Source organism: Kwoniella dendrophila, chromosome 2 (genome assembly GCF_036810415.1).
Source record: "Kwoniella dendrophila CBS 6074 chromosome 2, complete sequence".
In the NCBI taxonomy this organism is placed as follows: domain Eukaryota; kingdom Fungi; phylum Basidiomycota; class Tremellomycetes; order Tremellales; family Cryptococcaceae; genus Kwoniella; species Kwoniella dendrophila.
Genome location: NC_089477.1, coordinates 1,856,902 through 1,871,771, shown reverse-complemented (window position 1 = coordinate 1,871,771; position 14,870 = coordinate 1,856,902). Strand labels below are relative to the sequence as shown.

Here is a 14,870-nt window from a genome sequence, read left to right as displayed (position 1 = left end):
AAACCGTTAGATACTCCTTTTACCTTATCTTGATCCTTTGATTAGTGGATAACCATTTGATCCTTTGACGAGGATGATAAGATAACTAATTACAATCTGTCCTATACTCTTAGCAAAATACAACAATCATTTATGTACAACTTGATGCCCGATGAATTACTTATTATTGCTCCTGATTCCTTCTGGATGAAGTAGATCTACTCTTCTACGTTATAATGACTAATAATAAGAGGATCATGAGGATGACAATGAGAATACCTATACACCAGCCAGATTTGGTTTCTATTTGTCAAAATATTGGAGAATTAGCTCTTATGATTGTAAACTTCAACTTCCCATCAGCCCCATCCCCTCCCAAGCAGCCTCCTGCCCTCCTTCTTCTCCTTTCGCCTTTCTTCCTGTTCTCTACTTGTTTCTGGAACTTAAAAATACTCACCTTCATTACGCCTTATAAAATCTTGCATTGTTTTGGAAACTTTACGCAATTTCGAACCTGTCGAATCTACTCTATTTCCTAAATCATCTAACATTCTATATCATTGTGAAAAATGAGATATCAATAAATTCACTCAAACCTCTATATCACAAATGTGAAATTGAAAAATGTAGATATTGTACTCACTCGCTTTGTTCAGCAACTTCACTACCTATTAAACCAGCTTGACTAGCTAAATTGTGTAATGTACCAGAAATAACACCTAGAGTATCATCTTGACGTTTAACATATAATTGTTGTTGTTCAGCTTCCCATCTTTTGGCTTCTTCCAAATCATCCTCATTATCATCGTTTCCTCCTCTTTCTAAATCAATTTCATCATATGGATTATCTTTATATCTTCCATTTTGAAAATCTTGAGATTTCTGTTTCTGTTTCTGTTTACCTTTTCCTTTTTGTAAGGACGATATCGGTAAGATCTTGTTTTTTAAACTACTAATTTCTTTTTTAACTTTACTCAAAAACTTTTTCCTTGAACTGACTTCAATATTTGATATTCCCCATTTATCACCCATTTCTTCAACTACTCTAACACTCTCTTCCAAATCCTCCAAATCGCTCTCTAGTATTTGTAAGGTATTCTGTAATTCTTCTTGTAGTTCATAATGTTCAGACGAAGATTGATTTGAAGAAGAATAGGAAGATAAAAGGTTTGGTAAGGTAGATAAAGTTGATTCGATTTCCCTATCAAAGAGTATTCAAATGTTGAGCATACCTTCTATGTTAACATGGATGCAGAGAGAAGCAGGACAAGGTAGACGGACCAACGGCCGATATGAGCTAAAGAGGGTGCAGGGCGAGAGGGGATACTGAGGGGCAGGGGGTGAGAAGAGTCGGAGGGAAAGGCGATAGCTTACCTCTTGACGTCAAAATAAGGATCTCTTGACATTTTGCAAGTTTATACTTCTATACTTATCCAAAGCAGCCGAATCATGCAGTACAAGTCCCTTTCAGATGATGTTAAACAGTAAGTAGAATAATTTGAACATTTGAACAGCTCAACTATATCATAAACATCAACATCAACATCAATATACGCGTTTCCACGTGTCATCACCATACAGTACGTAAAGTTCACCTCCACCAAAGCTGTCCGCCAAGCCATGAAGGATGATGGCCTTTAACATATAGTCTTAAGATTCACGGAAATCCAATGAATGAAGGACGATCAAAACAGTCGAGCAAGTTTGAGTAAACATATGGAAGATCATCAAGGCTGACCTCAGGACGGCTAATCTCATAATAGTGAAACTCAATATACGTCTCACATCCCGTAGTAGGCTGTGATATTCATACATCTGAGGGGTATAATCCGAAATATAAACTATATATAGCAACATCACAGGGAATCAAATTACAATTACGATTGTTATGTGACATTTATTGTTAGAAACACGTCCAAGCTGAAAGACCAACTTTCTCCATTTCTTCTTCGAGAGCTGTGTGAAACGACCACCTAGGGTAATACCTTACGGGGGCATGCTTGTGACAAGTAGGTGTTCTTGATAAGAGCGATATATTAACGGAACTGCTCGTATCCAAGAGCACAGTTAAAAGAGACTTACCTTGACCAAGCTATGACTGACGGAGGCAATGTATTCAATAAACCGATTATTCAGAAAACCCAGTTGGAACTTGAATACCAGTTAAGTCTTCAAAAATGACTTTATTACTTTTCCTCTTTTCATATGTATAACTAAATCCACTGTCATCATTGTAATCTGAAACTCCACCATCATTTATACTATTTGATCTGGAGGTGAACGGTTCTTTCCTTATTGATAGATAAGTGAAAGTAAGAATAATCAATAATATAGTTAACATTGGTATAATTCTTCTTAATGTTATTGAAGATTTTATCTTTTTAAAACGATGTTTAGGTTTAGTCGTTATTCGTGGTTCTAAATCATCTCTCTTGATAATCGACATTATACTCGATTTCAAATATGCTATTCTAGCTAGAACAGATGAGGAATTAGCTATTTGATTTTGGGTCGTACAGCTAGGTAATATAAACGCTGTTGATGTTGAAGAGAGTGGGTTCTCGTATATTGGTGATAGCACTGTCATCTTTGCGTTGTCGTCGATTAGTCGTATTGAGTAGATTTAGTCTCAGAAATATGTGTTGATAAGTAAAAAGGCTTGATAAGTTGCAATGTAAGCAGTAAACGATGGTTATGAGGATATAATATAGAGGGAACGATAAAACATGATGAAAAGTTTGGTAGTCAGTTTACTTATGTAGTTTCTTGCAGAAGTATCGAAAAGTCAACATATTGACCTATCCACCCTATGTTCAGCGATCCATGCGGTTTAGACATCCAAGCGAGAGAAGAGCATCTCCAAGCAATGTATTTCTAGAATCTAGTGAGAGAGAAAAGAGGAAAGAGGGTGGTCAAAGCGTCATGTAGTGTGATAGTTGGGACAAAGAGAACAAAAAGAAAACCAGAAAGCCGGAAAACGATCGGAATAAAATGTAAAGCCCTGGATTTGACCATTTTGAATTGTACACAAGGACTGCTACGGACAGCTTTTTTCAGTAGCCGGTCTCCGTCATTATGCGTTTGCGATGTCAAAACACTGCCTTCCTCCTCACGCTATCAATCATCCTTGCTTATTTTCAAGCACATTTCAGCCGGTAGACAATGGGTAATACTGACAACCCTTGGTGTCTTGCGGGCGTCTGAACTTGTGCTGTACCGCTTGATCCTTATGGCAATAATGCAGAAGAACAAGCAACTGTTATATGTTTGATCGTTTCAAGATGTCTTACTATATACTAGTACTGCATCATACGCGTACGCTTTGTAACGGCATTAGCCGACGACATTACAACTAACGAGATATCTGGTATCTGTGCATGAAACGTCTTGTCTCAATGAATTGTATTGTTCTCCAAGGATTTTGACACTTTGTTACAGTCTAGTATTAGTGAAGATCACATCTGCGAGCTCAGACTACGGGAGATCGAATGTATTTGGGAGTGTAAAGACAACAACCGTAACTTGTGCCTATGAAGGCACTCAAGAGGCTTTATCAGACAATAAGAAAACGATGATAGTATTCAGATTGAAACGAGAGATCTTCGAGCCTTGAGCATATTTGCATTTGCATTTCCTTTTGTTAGGGTAGTATTGATACAACTTTTCTTACTTTCATACAACAATAAAATCCTAAAAATCAAACTAATGATTAATTATGTCCCTTCCAATGTAATAAACCACCATCACCCCATCTGGCTCTAGCTAATAAACCTTGATTTGTATTCTGATCTTTCCCATCTTTATTTACATCTTCTGACGAAGAATCAGGATTTAGTCCTAATACACTACCACTACTGAAAGTTGACGCACCCCCTGCTGGTCCTGCTGTTGAGATAGGTGGAGCAGTTGGATAACTAGGGTATGAAATTAGATTATTCGTTGATATACCTAAACCTTCTCTTATACTACCTAATTTAGCTAAACTTGCATATGTTACTCTATTTCTTACTCCCCCTCCACCGTGTTCAGGACTATGATTATTAGTATTACTAATGGAAGGTGGTGATACAGGTGTTATACTTCCTCTAGCAAATCCTTTTGTTATGGCAGGTGAAGGTTTTATGTTGGTTGTTATTGTATAATATGGTGTTGATATACCTTTATGCGATAAACATGAACATACACATGCAGGACATGTCATAGGTGTTGTTACAGGTGATAAGAAGTAGCGCTGGAAACATTTCGAGTGAAGTTTATGTGCACATATGGAACATCCCATTGAAAGACCTGAAGAATGGTTATTAGCATCAATATGATTCGCAATCCCCTAGTAATAGTACAACTTGACTTACCCTTAATGGGTAATCTACAGAATGAGCACATTGCTTTCTTGGGAGGTTTGCTGCAACTTGGACAATTCCCGTGTATGTCGCTTGAGCAGGATACGCATACTGCATAGTGGAAAACTATTGTTAGTCACATATCTTGAGTAAGATATAAGGAAGGCTTCAGCGAAAAAGAGATATATTGCTCACCTTGAGTTGTGGAATGCATATCATCCAGATGAGGTGGACCGTCATTCTTGTCTTGGATTCCAATTGCAGCTTTACCAATTGCTAATTCTCTTGATGGAACAAACTCATAATTCATCAAAACAGCTCTGACTTCAAGTAAATTCATACGTAAAAGGAAATCCGCATAAGTTAATTTCCAAATTTCACATAATGGTTTCATTTCTTCTGATAAAAGGGATATTGGGGGGCTAGGGAAATTATTAAGATAATTAGGTTTTTTGCATACTAACTTGGAATCCGATACTCGAACCTTGAAGGGAAAAACAGTTCACTTACGTCTCATCCTTTGGAAAATCCAATTTTATAGCACAACTTTTTACTGATCTCTTATTTAGAATTACTGCAGATCCACTTGGAGTCTGTATATAATGACTACCTATAGCAGGAGTATTATATCCAGTTGTACTATGACCTATTGAGGGTGGTGGAGCTGTACCTGCTCTAGTCACTGTAATATTAGCTTTACCTAAAGGTGAAGCTGAACCAAAAGAAACTTTATTATGTGATTTTGATTCATTCGTCAAAGGTCCATTACCACCAGTGACAGAGAAAGATCTTTCAGTTCCAGAACTCTTTAAAGGTGTTATGATAGGTGGTGAAGCTGATGCTGAGATTGATTGACCAAATTTAGGTCTATTCTGAGTTTGACTTTGATCTTTATTGAATCGTGGACTTTCAATTTTCTTATTTGATCCATGACTTGTTGAAGGTATAAATATACCTGTATTGTTAGGTGAATTGAAATCTTCATAACTACCTGGAGTTTGAGTTTGACTTTGGGTTCTAGAAAAAGGTAAATCTGAAAATGAACTTCTTTCTTTTGGTGTAGTTAATGCACTTCGTAATGAAATTGCTGATGGATTCAACATTTGTGACCATGCTGAATTTCTAAATCCTGAACTATTTGAAGTATAATTATAGTTTGTCGGACTATGTGGTAGTGAACCTCCACCTCCAATTGTACGTTGTCTAGTTGGTGTTATATGTGAATGTGAGAATTTAGGTAAAGTAAAATAATCTTGTTCCGGACTATGGGTTATGATCGTATCTGCTGGTGGTGGAATATACCTTGTTTTCTCATAATCAAGTAAAATGCAAGATACCAAGGCAAGTAATTGGAAATTTCGTTCAGCGATGAGCACAGAAAACCTAACGAATTATCAGTATCACACTCAATTTTGTTTGGTTACTTACATCTGATCAACCACTTTCTTCTTCCTTATATTAGATCTTTCCCAATCATATCTTTCTCTACGAATATCGTTTATTCTTGATCTGACAGGGGGTAAAGCTGAATAAGCTGGAGGGGGATCCATCAAAACTCCTCTTAGTGTAGACCACACTTCGGCATGATCAAGTTTTTTAGCTTCTAAAGCATGTGAAAGATTATTTTCTATTGAATTATTGTACACCTTGGCTAAACCTGCATGAGGCTGTGACAGATAGTTTACATCATGTATTGTCATCGTCGATCCAGCTTGAATTTGTTGTTGTTGAGGTGGTATAGTTTCTAATTTACGTAAACGTGGTTTATATCTAATTGTACCTCTTTTATGCGGATTTTGCAATTTTGCCAAAGCAGCAATAGCTTTCAACATTGGCGAAGGATCAACATCTCGACTTATCGATGGTGATCTAGAAGTTAAACGAGTTCGAGGAAGGATGACCTGTTTGGGGAAGAAGCATACCAGTTGGCCTATGATTCGGGTTAGCTATTTTCATCCCTGATAAACATTCGGTACTTACCATTTGGCCCAAAGGTAGCACCGCACGTCCTTATAAGCATTGGCACATTGCCTAATCGTGAACTCTCAACACCCTTTTCACTTTCCGAATCACTCTCTTCTTCGATGAGTCTTCTTCCTACTCGCTCGTGTGAACCAAGCAAATATCCGGTTGTCGAAATCAAGCATTGTCTGTTAATAGCTCGTCTTTCTTGCACCGATCTAACGATGACTTGTCTGGTGATAGGCGATACAGTGGGGTTTCTTTCTAGCTCAAAGGTTGGCGTTTCAGGTCCATAAGGATAATTGGGTGGGAACGACCAATGGATACGGATGAATGCCATTCTATCGCCGTTTGCCCATGGCCCTTGCATAGACATCGTTAGTCTACGTTGAACAAGGTCGATCTATGGACTCTATGTAAGCAAGATGGTAATGCGCTAGAAGAAATCATTATTCACCTTTTCAAAATTGATTTTGGGTCTGGGGAAAAGTTTGTTCAGTAAGACCAATTCGTCTTTTAGGGAAATCCAATCTGCTCTTCCTTCAACACTTTGACCTCTATTCCTTGATGGAGCTCTACTTATTGAACCTACTCTACTTGGAATGGTTGAAGTATCAGGTGAAGGAGCAGTTTTGACTACTTTGGTCAACCATTCTAACTGATCCATTCCTTTGATTTTATTTGATCCTCCTCCTCCTCTGGTCATTCCAGCCTCGACTATCTTGTTTGTCGGTGTAGGTTTCTGTCTAGATAGATTACTGGGGTTAATTAATGGTGGTGGTAATTTCAAAGCATCTTCAATTTCTAAAGGATCAACTGTATATGTGATATCGGCTGGTGCACCTCTTCTTGAAACTGTAACTTCGATTGGACCACCATATCTAAATCCAACTTTTTCCATTGTTAATTTCTCAATAGGCCATATTCTCAATGTACGATCTTTACCCCATGTAATTAATTGGAAATCCCTATCATCAAAGGATGAATCATCACCACCTCTAACTCTCCAAACAAAATCTTTAACGACATTATCATGTCCTTCAAATCTTTCAACAGGTTCGTCATCATCAGGTCCATATAATTCTAGAGCTTGTTCACCTCGTTGTGGTAATGACAATATACCTCGACCAAATGGTAAATTTCTTGCTCTCCATACTGGATAAGAAGTAGTGATTGTTGATGTTGGTTTGTCGGGAGTTTCCACAGTCGCGAACGGATCGGAATCAATGACACTTGAAGAAGAACGTAATTCGGGTATACTCCAAAACTTGATTGTCTTGTCTATAATGGAGAATCAATAAATGTTTTGTCCTGTATATAGGAATTGCTTACCTAGAGAGCAAGTGACGAGTTTGTCTCTATCTCTCCTATCCCAATCTATACCATAAATCTTAGATGAATGTGCAGTTATAGTTGTAAGTGGAATTGAACCTTTCTACTTGACAATACGTATTGTGTATCAGTCTTCGCCATCTGGAACATGACTTCCTTAATATCAGAGTTCATTATACTCACTCTGTTATCCCAAATTTGAACAAGATTGCTCGAAGCAGTAGCTAATAAATTTTCATGTTTTCTATTCCATTTAATTTGTGTACATGCAGAATCCCATGCACATAATCTCATAAAAGGTTTATTCCATTTTCTTAAATCCCAACCTCTTATACCTGCATCCATTGATACAGTAGCCATTAAATTTGGATTTAATGCATGCCAATTTATATCTGTAATTGCTCTTGAATGTGCATCGATTGATTTTCTCAATGACTTTTGTGAACCTAAATCCCATACCAATAACTTTTGTGACGATGTAGATAAGATCAAATTCGATGTTGATGGATGTGGTGACCATTGTACGCTAGAATAAATAACATTCATAAGATCAGCTTCAAGCTTCCAGTACACCTCTAAGATATCTCATTGTTCCCTGTCCTGTTCATAGACAACAACGTTCAAGTTTACTTACTCAGCAATCTGCCAAGTACCACCTTGAGGTATAAATCTAGGAGCATTATTGAGGTTGACTAAATCCAATATATATAAACCTTTTCTTGAAGCTAAACAAACATCTCTTGAGTTTGGACTGATTGATATACTTCCAACAGGTTGATTTACACTTATAATTGACCCTTCTCTAAATGGATCAGATTCTGTAGGCTCTTGTTTCACTGTAATTGAAGTTGAATTTCTATCTAATCTAGGTCTAAATACTGTATAAGGTGAAGATAATGGTGAAGGATGATATGGTGTTGATGAAGATGATCTTCTAGATGCCGTTATAGATGGTGAAGATGGTAATGGTACTTGAGCGGGTGAAAGCATTGTACCTATATGATATCGGTCATGTAATCATATCTGAGGGTCTACGTCAGGATTAGAGTATATTGCTGTAGATTGAAGCTATATGATTGAAGCTATATGATTGAAGCTATACGATTGAAGCTATACGATTGAAGCTATATGATTGAGGAGATTGGGAAAGATAAGATGGGAAATAGTGAGAACATTAAAAGCAAGGTAACTTAATCTTTCCGGCGAAGGAAATGACCGAAGTGAGAATAGTTTAACGCGATGAATTGTAAAGGTCATTTTTGATTTCTTGTTTACTCTTTTCCTATGCTTCTCGTAAATTCATTATCTCATTGTAACCATTAGGAACTCGAATACTGCCCAAGGGGCATCGAAGGAGGAATACTCGTGTAGGCTCTTTCTCTCCTTGGTAAAAAGCGCAAGTGTAGCGGATCAAGATGCCATCAAACATGTTACCATTACCTTCATCAACATCAAGGCGTAATCGGAATTATTTTCCCTCCATCTCACCTGGTGGTAGTAGTATACATAACTTAACATCATCTCAACAGATACTACAAACCTTAAGGTCGCGTACAAGATTAACAAATTTAGCTGTATTTCTATTGATATCATGTTTGTTCGGTTCATTCATCTTAAACCTCAATTACTTATTCATCTCCCCAGCACAAACAACGATACCTGATAGTAGTAGCAGGAGTAGTAGTACAGGGGGATGGTTAAATTCACAAAGTAAAGGCAACTCGATTAAAGAAGGATGGGAAGATGAATTAACTTCAATTGAACAAATGCAATCAAAATTACCATTATCAATTGAAACTACATTAGAAAGAGATAAAAGATTTAAAGAATTAAATCATTTAATTATGATTCCAGGACATGCAATTTGGCTAGGTAATAAAAATAATGAAAAAGATATTTCGAACATAAGAGAAAATGGTGATTGGATTTTAGAATCAATGCAAAAATCTGGTAGTGTGAAAACCTATATTAAACATATTGAAAAAGGTGTAGAAGAGTTAAAGAATGATCATCAAGCTTTATTGATATTTTCTGGGTACGTGGATATCCCATATGATATATGTATAAAAAAATCTTAATAACTAATAATAAATGATAATGATAATAATTACAGCGGAGCAACACGTCCACCACCTTCACCACCTTTATCAGAAGGTTTATCATATCATAATTTAGCTCATGCATTGGACTTGTTACCATCAACACCAATACCGATAGAAGAAGGAAATCAAAAACCACCTTTACCGTTGAATCTAAGAGCAACAACTGAAGAATTTGCTTTAGATAGTTATCAGAATTTACTGTTTTCAATAGCAAGATTCAAAGAAGTAACAAGTAGATATCCTGAAAAAGTTACTGTGGTTGGTTACGGTATGAAGAGGAATCGGTAAGTTTCAGCTCCCTTCTTAAGCATTCACTCTAGTATGTGAAGAAGTAAAATACTAACTTCATTTTGATTTTACTTTTCACATAGATTTGTTAATTTACATAGAGAAGCTATTGGATTTCCATTAGAAAAATTTAAATATATAGGTATAAATGATGATTTAAAAGATTTAAGTAAACATTATAAAGGTGAATTAAAATTTGGTTTTAAACCTTTTTTAATTTCAACAACAGGATGTAAATCAATTTTATTAAAAAATAAAAAATTAAATAGAAATCCTTTTAAAAAAGTGCATCCTTATCATATTTCAAATCCTTCATTAATAAATTTGTTTGAATGGTGTCCTACTATAAATGAAAAATATAAAAATATTGATAAATCAGATCAAGATAATTTAGAAGATTATGATAATATATTTGGTTTAACTTTTAATGGTCCTTTACCTTGGAATAATGTTTCTTATAATCCGAAAGATTCAAATAATGATGAAATTACTTGGAGTAGAGAAAGAGATTAAATAGATAGGTACATTCGGCATTTAAATAGAGGACTTTTTTTTTCTGTTTCATTACATTCCCCTATATCTGTTAACATAGCATGCATAATCGGTCATATACCATGTACTGCGCTTGTCTTGTGCTTGTTGTATACAATTTGTTCAATTCATAATTATCATTATTTACAAAAGTTTAAATATCGAGGTATATAGGTATGTAATATAAGATATGTATAGATGTATAGATAGCAGGAGCAGGAGACTACAAAATTATTTCTCTATGAAGAATAAGGCTCAACTGAATTCGCAAATGGATCTCCTTGACCTGCAAGAAACAAGAAAGCAAGATACGCTATTTAGCTGAGGGATACGAACCTCTGATTTACCCTTCCAGAAAAGAAGTCTTAAATGATATTATACAAGATATGGTTCCAGGTTTCACTTCAAGTGCTTGGACAAGGTTTTGAAACCTTTTCCGATCACGCAGTAACACTAACGGATCCCTCTCTGACACTTTGGCTTTCACCTTCTGGCCAAAGTTTATCTTTACCTCTAACGTGGATATCGCCATAAGCCGTAGGTTGATCTAATTCCACACAATCCCTTGTACCTAATACTAACAATTCAAAGAAGAATGATGATGCAGCTCGTTTTGTTGACTACAAGAACGGACACGATGTCAGCGAACAGTCTCACAATATCATGAAAGATGTAATAAACCCACTTTATCAGCTAATTTCTCAAAAGAAACGACCTTATCCTCCTCTTCTATAGCATCGAGTTCTTTTCTCAATAAACCCATTGCCATACTTGTGTTCTTTGAGAAACCACTTTCTGTTGTTTTTTCACTTGACTTAGTTGGTGTAGATAATTGACTCAATTGTGAATATTCTTCTCTATTTGTTGCAGCGGTAACGCGTGAATCAAACATTGATAAAGCGAATTCAGCTTGATCACCACCGAATTGGATTTCTCTTGCTATCGATTCAGCTCTTGAAGGAGCAATCGAAGGTTCTCTTTCACCTGCTCTTCGTTGAGCTCTTGTTGGTGTAGTTAAAGGTTCTTCCAAAGGTAAATCCTCAGGTTGGAATGCATATGAATCGTCTATAGCACCTCCTTCAACACCATATCCAGATGGCATTTCAAAGGGAACTTCACTGGCTCTTTCGACTCGTCTTCCAGCTTCAACATCTTCTCCTTCCTCTTCTTCACCTTCTAATCTAGGTCTTTTGGATGCAGGTTCACCTTCTTCTTCTACAGGTGCTCTAGATCTTCTAAGAACGTTGGTTGGGAAAGAGAATAATTCAGCTAATTCAGGTGCTAATCCTTGAGGCCCAGCAAAAATCATGTTTTCACCGCCAACTTTGATAATAGGTAAGAAGTGTGAAGAAGGATCAGCCATAATTTCTTGCAATCTAATAGCTTCTGGGTTGGAAGGGATGTAGCGTTCTTCGCCTAATATAGATGAAAGATCTCTTGGTTCATCGGGAAGTTCGAGTTCTGCATCGGCTTGTACTAATCTAGGTCGTTTAGGTTTGGTAGCGGTTGCAGGGGCTGCCGCTATCTGTGCGGCTGTTTCGGCATCAAGTGATAGGGAAGCTCCAGCTGGTGGTGAAAGCGGCGGAGGTGTGGATAATGCACTCGCTGCAATTTACATGTTAGTTACTACATAACGGTTGATATCCAAATGACTCACTTTCTCTTCTCGATCTGACTTCCAATTCAGGTAATGGTTGATCTAAATTTTCGAAATCCAGACCTAAATCAAGAGGTTCTATTCCACCTACATCTCCTTGGATACTACCTAAACCGACAGATTCTCTACTTGCACCTCTTTTTGCTGCACTTCCTTCTCTACTGAATCTAGACATCGGGGTCATGATATCTCTTCCTCTTTCAACGTCCATCGTAATATCTAAATCACCTTCCAAATTCAACCCTAAATCAATACCACTGAAATCGTTTGAATCTATATTACTACCATCCAAATCTTGTGAGGCTCTTGATGCAGCAGTTGAACCACCATATATAGATGGAGCAGCTGGTCTACCGAAATTATATGCACCAAATTCACGATTACGTGGTAAATTTATTGGTGCTTCAGCTAATGGTACTTCAGGTGCTGTGAATGATGGTCCAGTCCAACTCCAATCCAAGAAATCGAATTCATTTCGTACATCAGGAAATGTAATTGCATTTTTCGATGCTCGGATTTGATCCTCTGGTAAATCAACTATACCAGGTCGGAATGCCTGTATAGAATAAGCGAGTTAGCCTTGACTTCATGTAATAAACATATTCACGTATCGAGCACTTACAAGAGATATACGTTCTCTAGCTTCTTTACAATCATCGAACAGATAACCGACCTTACGCGAGTAAATTCTGACAACACCCAACATCAAAGGTCCAGATGATCGTAATGGTTGAGCAGCATCTTGCGTTAAGATGGCATCTAAAAGCTTCATCAGCTTGACACGGACGCAGCGGCAGTTTGCAGCTGCTTTGAACTCACCAACACTCTCTCCCACATCAACACCTAAAGCTTGAGCTTTACTTAATTTTTTCTCTTGATGGGCAGACAACCAGATCTTCGCTAAAGGACCTGATTTGACCAGTTCATTCAACAACATGATGTTATCTTCCCTTCTTCCTCTATTATTCTATATCCAGTATAGCTTCGGTGCAAGATGTGACTGTTGAGAATACAAGAAAAGGCAATCAGATATGACCAAGGATGATGATCGACAAGGATAACAAGGAATGATTGAATGAAGAAGATGAAGAAGGAAGGTTGAAAAGGATAAGGATAAGGAAATGATGAGGATATGAAAGAGTCAAAGAATTGAGACATGAGATGTTCAGGGTCCAAAAGTAAAAAGAAGCAACAACGGTCATAAGTCATGAGACGCGTTTCTATTATCCAGCCACCCCTGAATCTACCATACCATACTGTACAATAAATAATACGTCAACCTCATCGGAACTACGCGTTGAAACGTTGAAACATCGTCAACTTTGTGTATAGGTACGAGAGGGTCCGTGTGTTGAGTGGCATATGCAAGTTTTGATCGGACTTTTATATTCATTCCTTTCGTAAAAAGGAGACCACACATCACCACTTTCGCAATATGATAGATGACAAAATAGAAAGCATCTTTGAATCTTACCACCTGTTATTGAAATTAATATCGAGCAAAACAAAAACTACAGCACCCGGGATTCCCAAGTGGTCCCCCACCTTGGTACTAACCGAACGATAGGCAACTTAACTGCGCCGAGCAGACGAGAGGCGGTGTTTTATACCTTCTATGGCCGTAGATGGAGAAATACGCTATTAACGTACATCATATAGCGACACACGTTGAAGATAATCGCGCAAAAAGTATGAAATCATGCTTTTATAAGGGGTCTGCATGATAGTATCTAACGTATATTGGCATGAAAAGCTCCCATTTGGTTTACGATAGGCTTACTGTGACCTATTTTGCCGACCTAATTATTTTCCTTTTAACCATTCATGTATTTTACCGTACTTTTTGTACTGGTTTAGCGATATCATCTCAAGGTTATTCGTTTCATCGACATTGTCGTTGTAGGTTTCAGCATCATCAGATCGATTTTGAGAGGTAATTGTGGCGTCTGTAGAATTAGCAATTGCAATATCTTTAAAGCGAAACTTTGTGGCGATATCCAGATCGTCATCGCCACTTCGAACTATTGTTGAATTTCCTCTTGTAAGTTTAGCTCGACGTTTCCTCTGTGCTACTGTGGTTGTCCTGTTATCTTGTAGGGACTCGGAAGTGTTATCTAAGAGGATTGTGAGTTGTAAAACTAGCATTTACTGTCACAAACGTTGGCGAAGAAACGAAAAACAAATATTTACCTTCACTCATCAACGTTATCGACATTTTCCAGCGAGTCTGCTTCAACTTTGACAGTCTAAAATGAAGCGAAATGTGAAAATGTACAGAAAAATAATTTCGTCAATATCATATCGGTGACGATCAGTCCATATGTAGCTGAACTAGTGGCCATCATCATAGGATCGATGTGTGATTGCCTTCGAATACTTCACTATCACAATCCGCTATCATCGGCAAGCTGCATATACTCAAACCGCCGTTTTATTATTAGGTCAGGGGTTGTTCGGTTGCAGCTGCTGCGTTGTCTAAGAACCGTTCAACGATGGCAAATTCAAGGGGTCTTGTTGTCATTTTGTCTTCTTCGACCAATTCTGCTCAACTGCTATTGAAATTTGCTGCCATTACCCTGCAGAGAGGAGAGCAAAGTATCATAACTCGCCCTCTTAGGATCGTGGATAGAGTTTCACTTCGCGTCAAACGAGATTATATACATGATTCGTACACATATC

General features: G+C 37.4%; 5 protein-coding genes and 1 non-coding gene across 6 annotated transcripts; 1 reads left to right on the top strand and 5 right to left on the bottom strand.

The window, feature by feature from the left end:
- Positions 1-205: 205 nt before the first annotated feature.
- L201_002098 (uncharacterized protein) lies at positions 206-1,385 on the bottom strand (the record flags this gene model as incomplete). Its single annotated transcript, XM_066217877.1, has 4 exons — positions 206-282; positions 437-531; positions 623-1,180; positions 1,354-1,385. The coding sequence occupies 4 exons, from the start codon at positions 1,383-1,385 to the stop codon at positions 206-208; spliced, it is 762 nt and encodes a 253-aa protein (XP_066073974.1).
- Positions 1,386-2,107: 722 nt separating this feature from the next.
- Positions 2,108-2,566, bottom strand: L201_002097 (uncharacterized protein; the record flags this gene model as incomplete). Its single annotated transcript, XM_066217876.1, has 1 exon — positions 2,108-2,566. One exon carries the CDS (start codon positions 2,564-2,566, stop codon positions 2,108-2,110), a length of 459 nt encoding a protein of 152 aa, XP_066073973.1.
- A 1,122-nt stretch (positions 2,567-3,688) lies between these two features.
- L201_002096 (uncharacterized protein) lies at positions 3,689-8,603 on the bottom strand (the record flags this gene model as incomplete). Its single annotated transcript, XM_066217875.1, has 10 exons — positions 3,689-4,266; positions 4,332-4,430; positions 4,515-4,741; positions 4,830-5,702; positions 5,748-6,249; positions 6,300-6,684; positions 6,739-7,562; positions 7,614-7,716; positions 7,797-8,139; positions 8,248-8,603. 10 exons carry the CDS (start codon positions 8,601-8,603, stop codon positions 3,689-3,691), a joined length of 4,290 nt encoding a protein of 1,429 aa, XP_066073972.1.
- Positions 8,604-9,028: 425 nt separating this feature from the next.
- Positions 9,029-10,516, top strand: L201_002095 (uncharacterized protein; the record flags this gene model as incomplete). Its single annotated transcript, XM_066217874.1, has 3 exons — positions 9,029-9,648; positions 9,727-9,999; positions 10,087-10,516. 3 exons carry the CDS (start codon positions 9,029-9,031, stop codon positions 10,514-10,516), a joined length of 1,323 nt encoding a protein of 440 aa, XP_066073971.1.
- Positions 10,517-10,974: 458 nt separating this feature from the next.
- On the bottom strand, positions 10,975-13,128 carry L201_002094 (uncharacterized protein; the record flags this gene model as incomplete). Its single annotated transcript, XM_066217873.1, has 5 exons — positions 10,975-11,154; positions 11,220-12,139; positions 12,192-12,747; positions 12,814-12,950; positions 13,011-13,128. The coding sequence occupies 5 exons, from the start codon at positions 13,126-13,128 to the stop codon at positions 10,975-10,977; spliced, it is 1,911 nt and encodes a 636-aa protein (XP_066073970.1).
- A 572-nt stretch (positions 13,129-13,700) lies between these two features.
- On the bottom strand, positions 13,701-13,815 carry L201_002093. Its single transcript, XR_010725545.1, has one exon. It is a non-coding gene; the product is annotated as a 5S ribosomal RNA (ribosomal RNA).
- Positions 13,816-14,870: the final 1,055 nt, after the last annotated feature.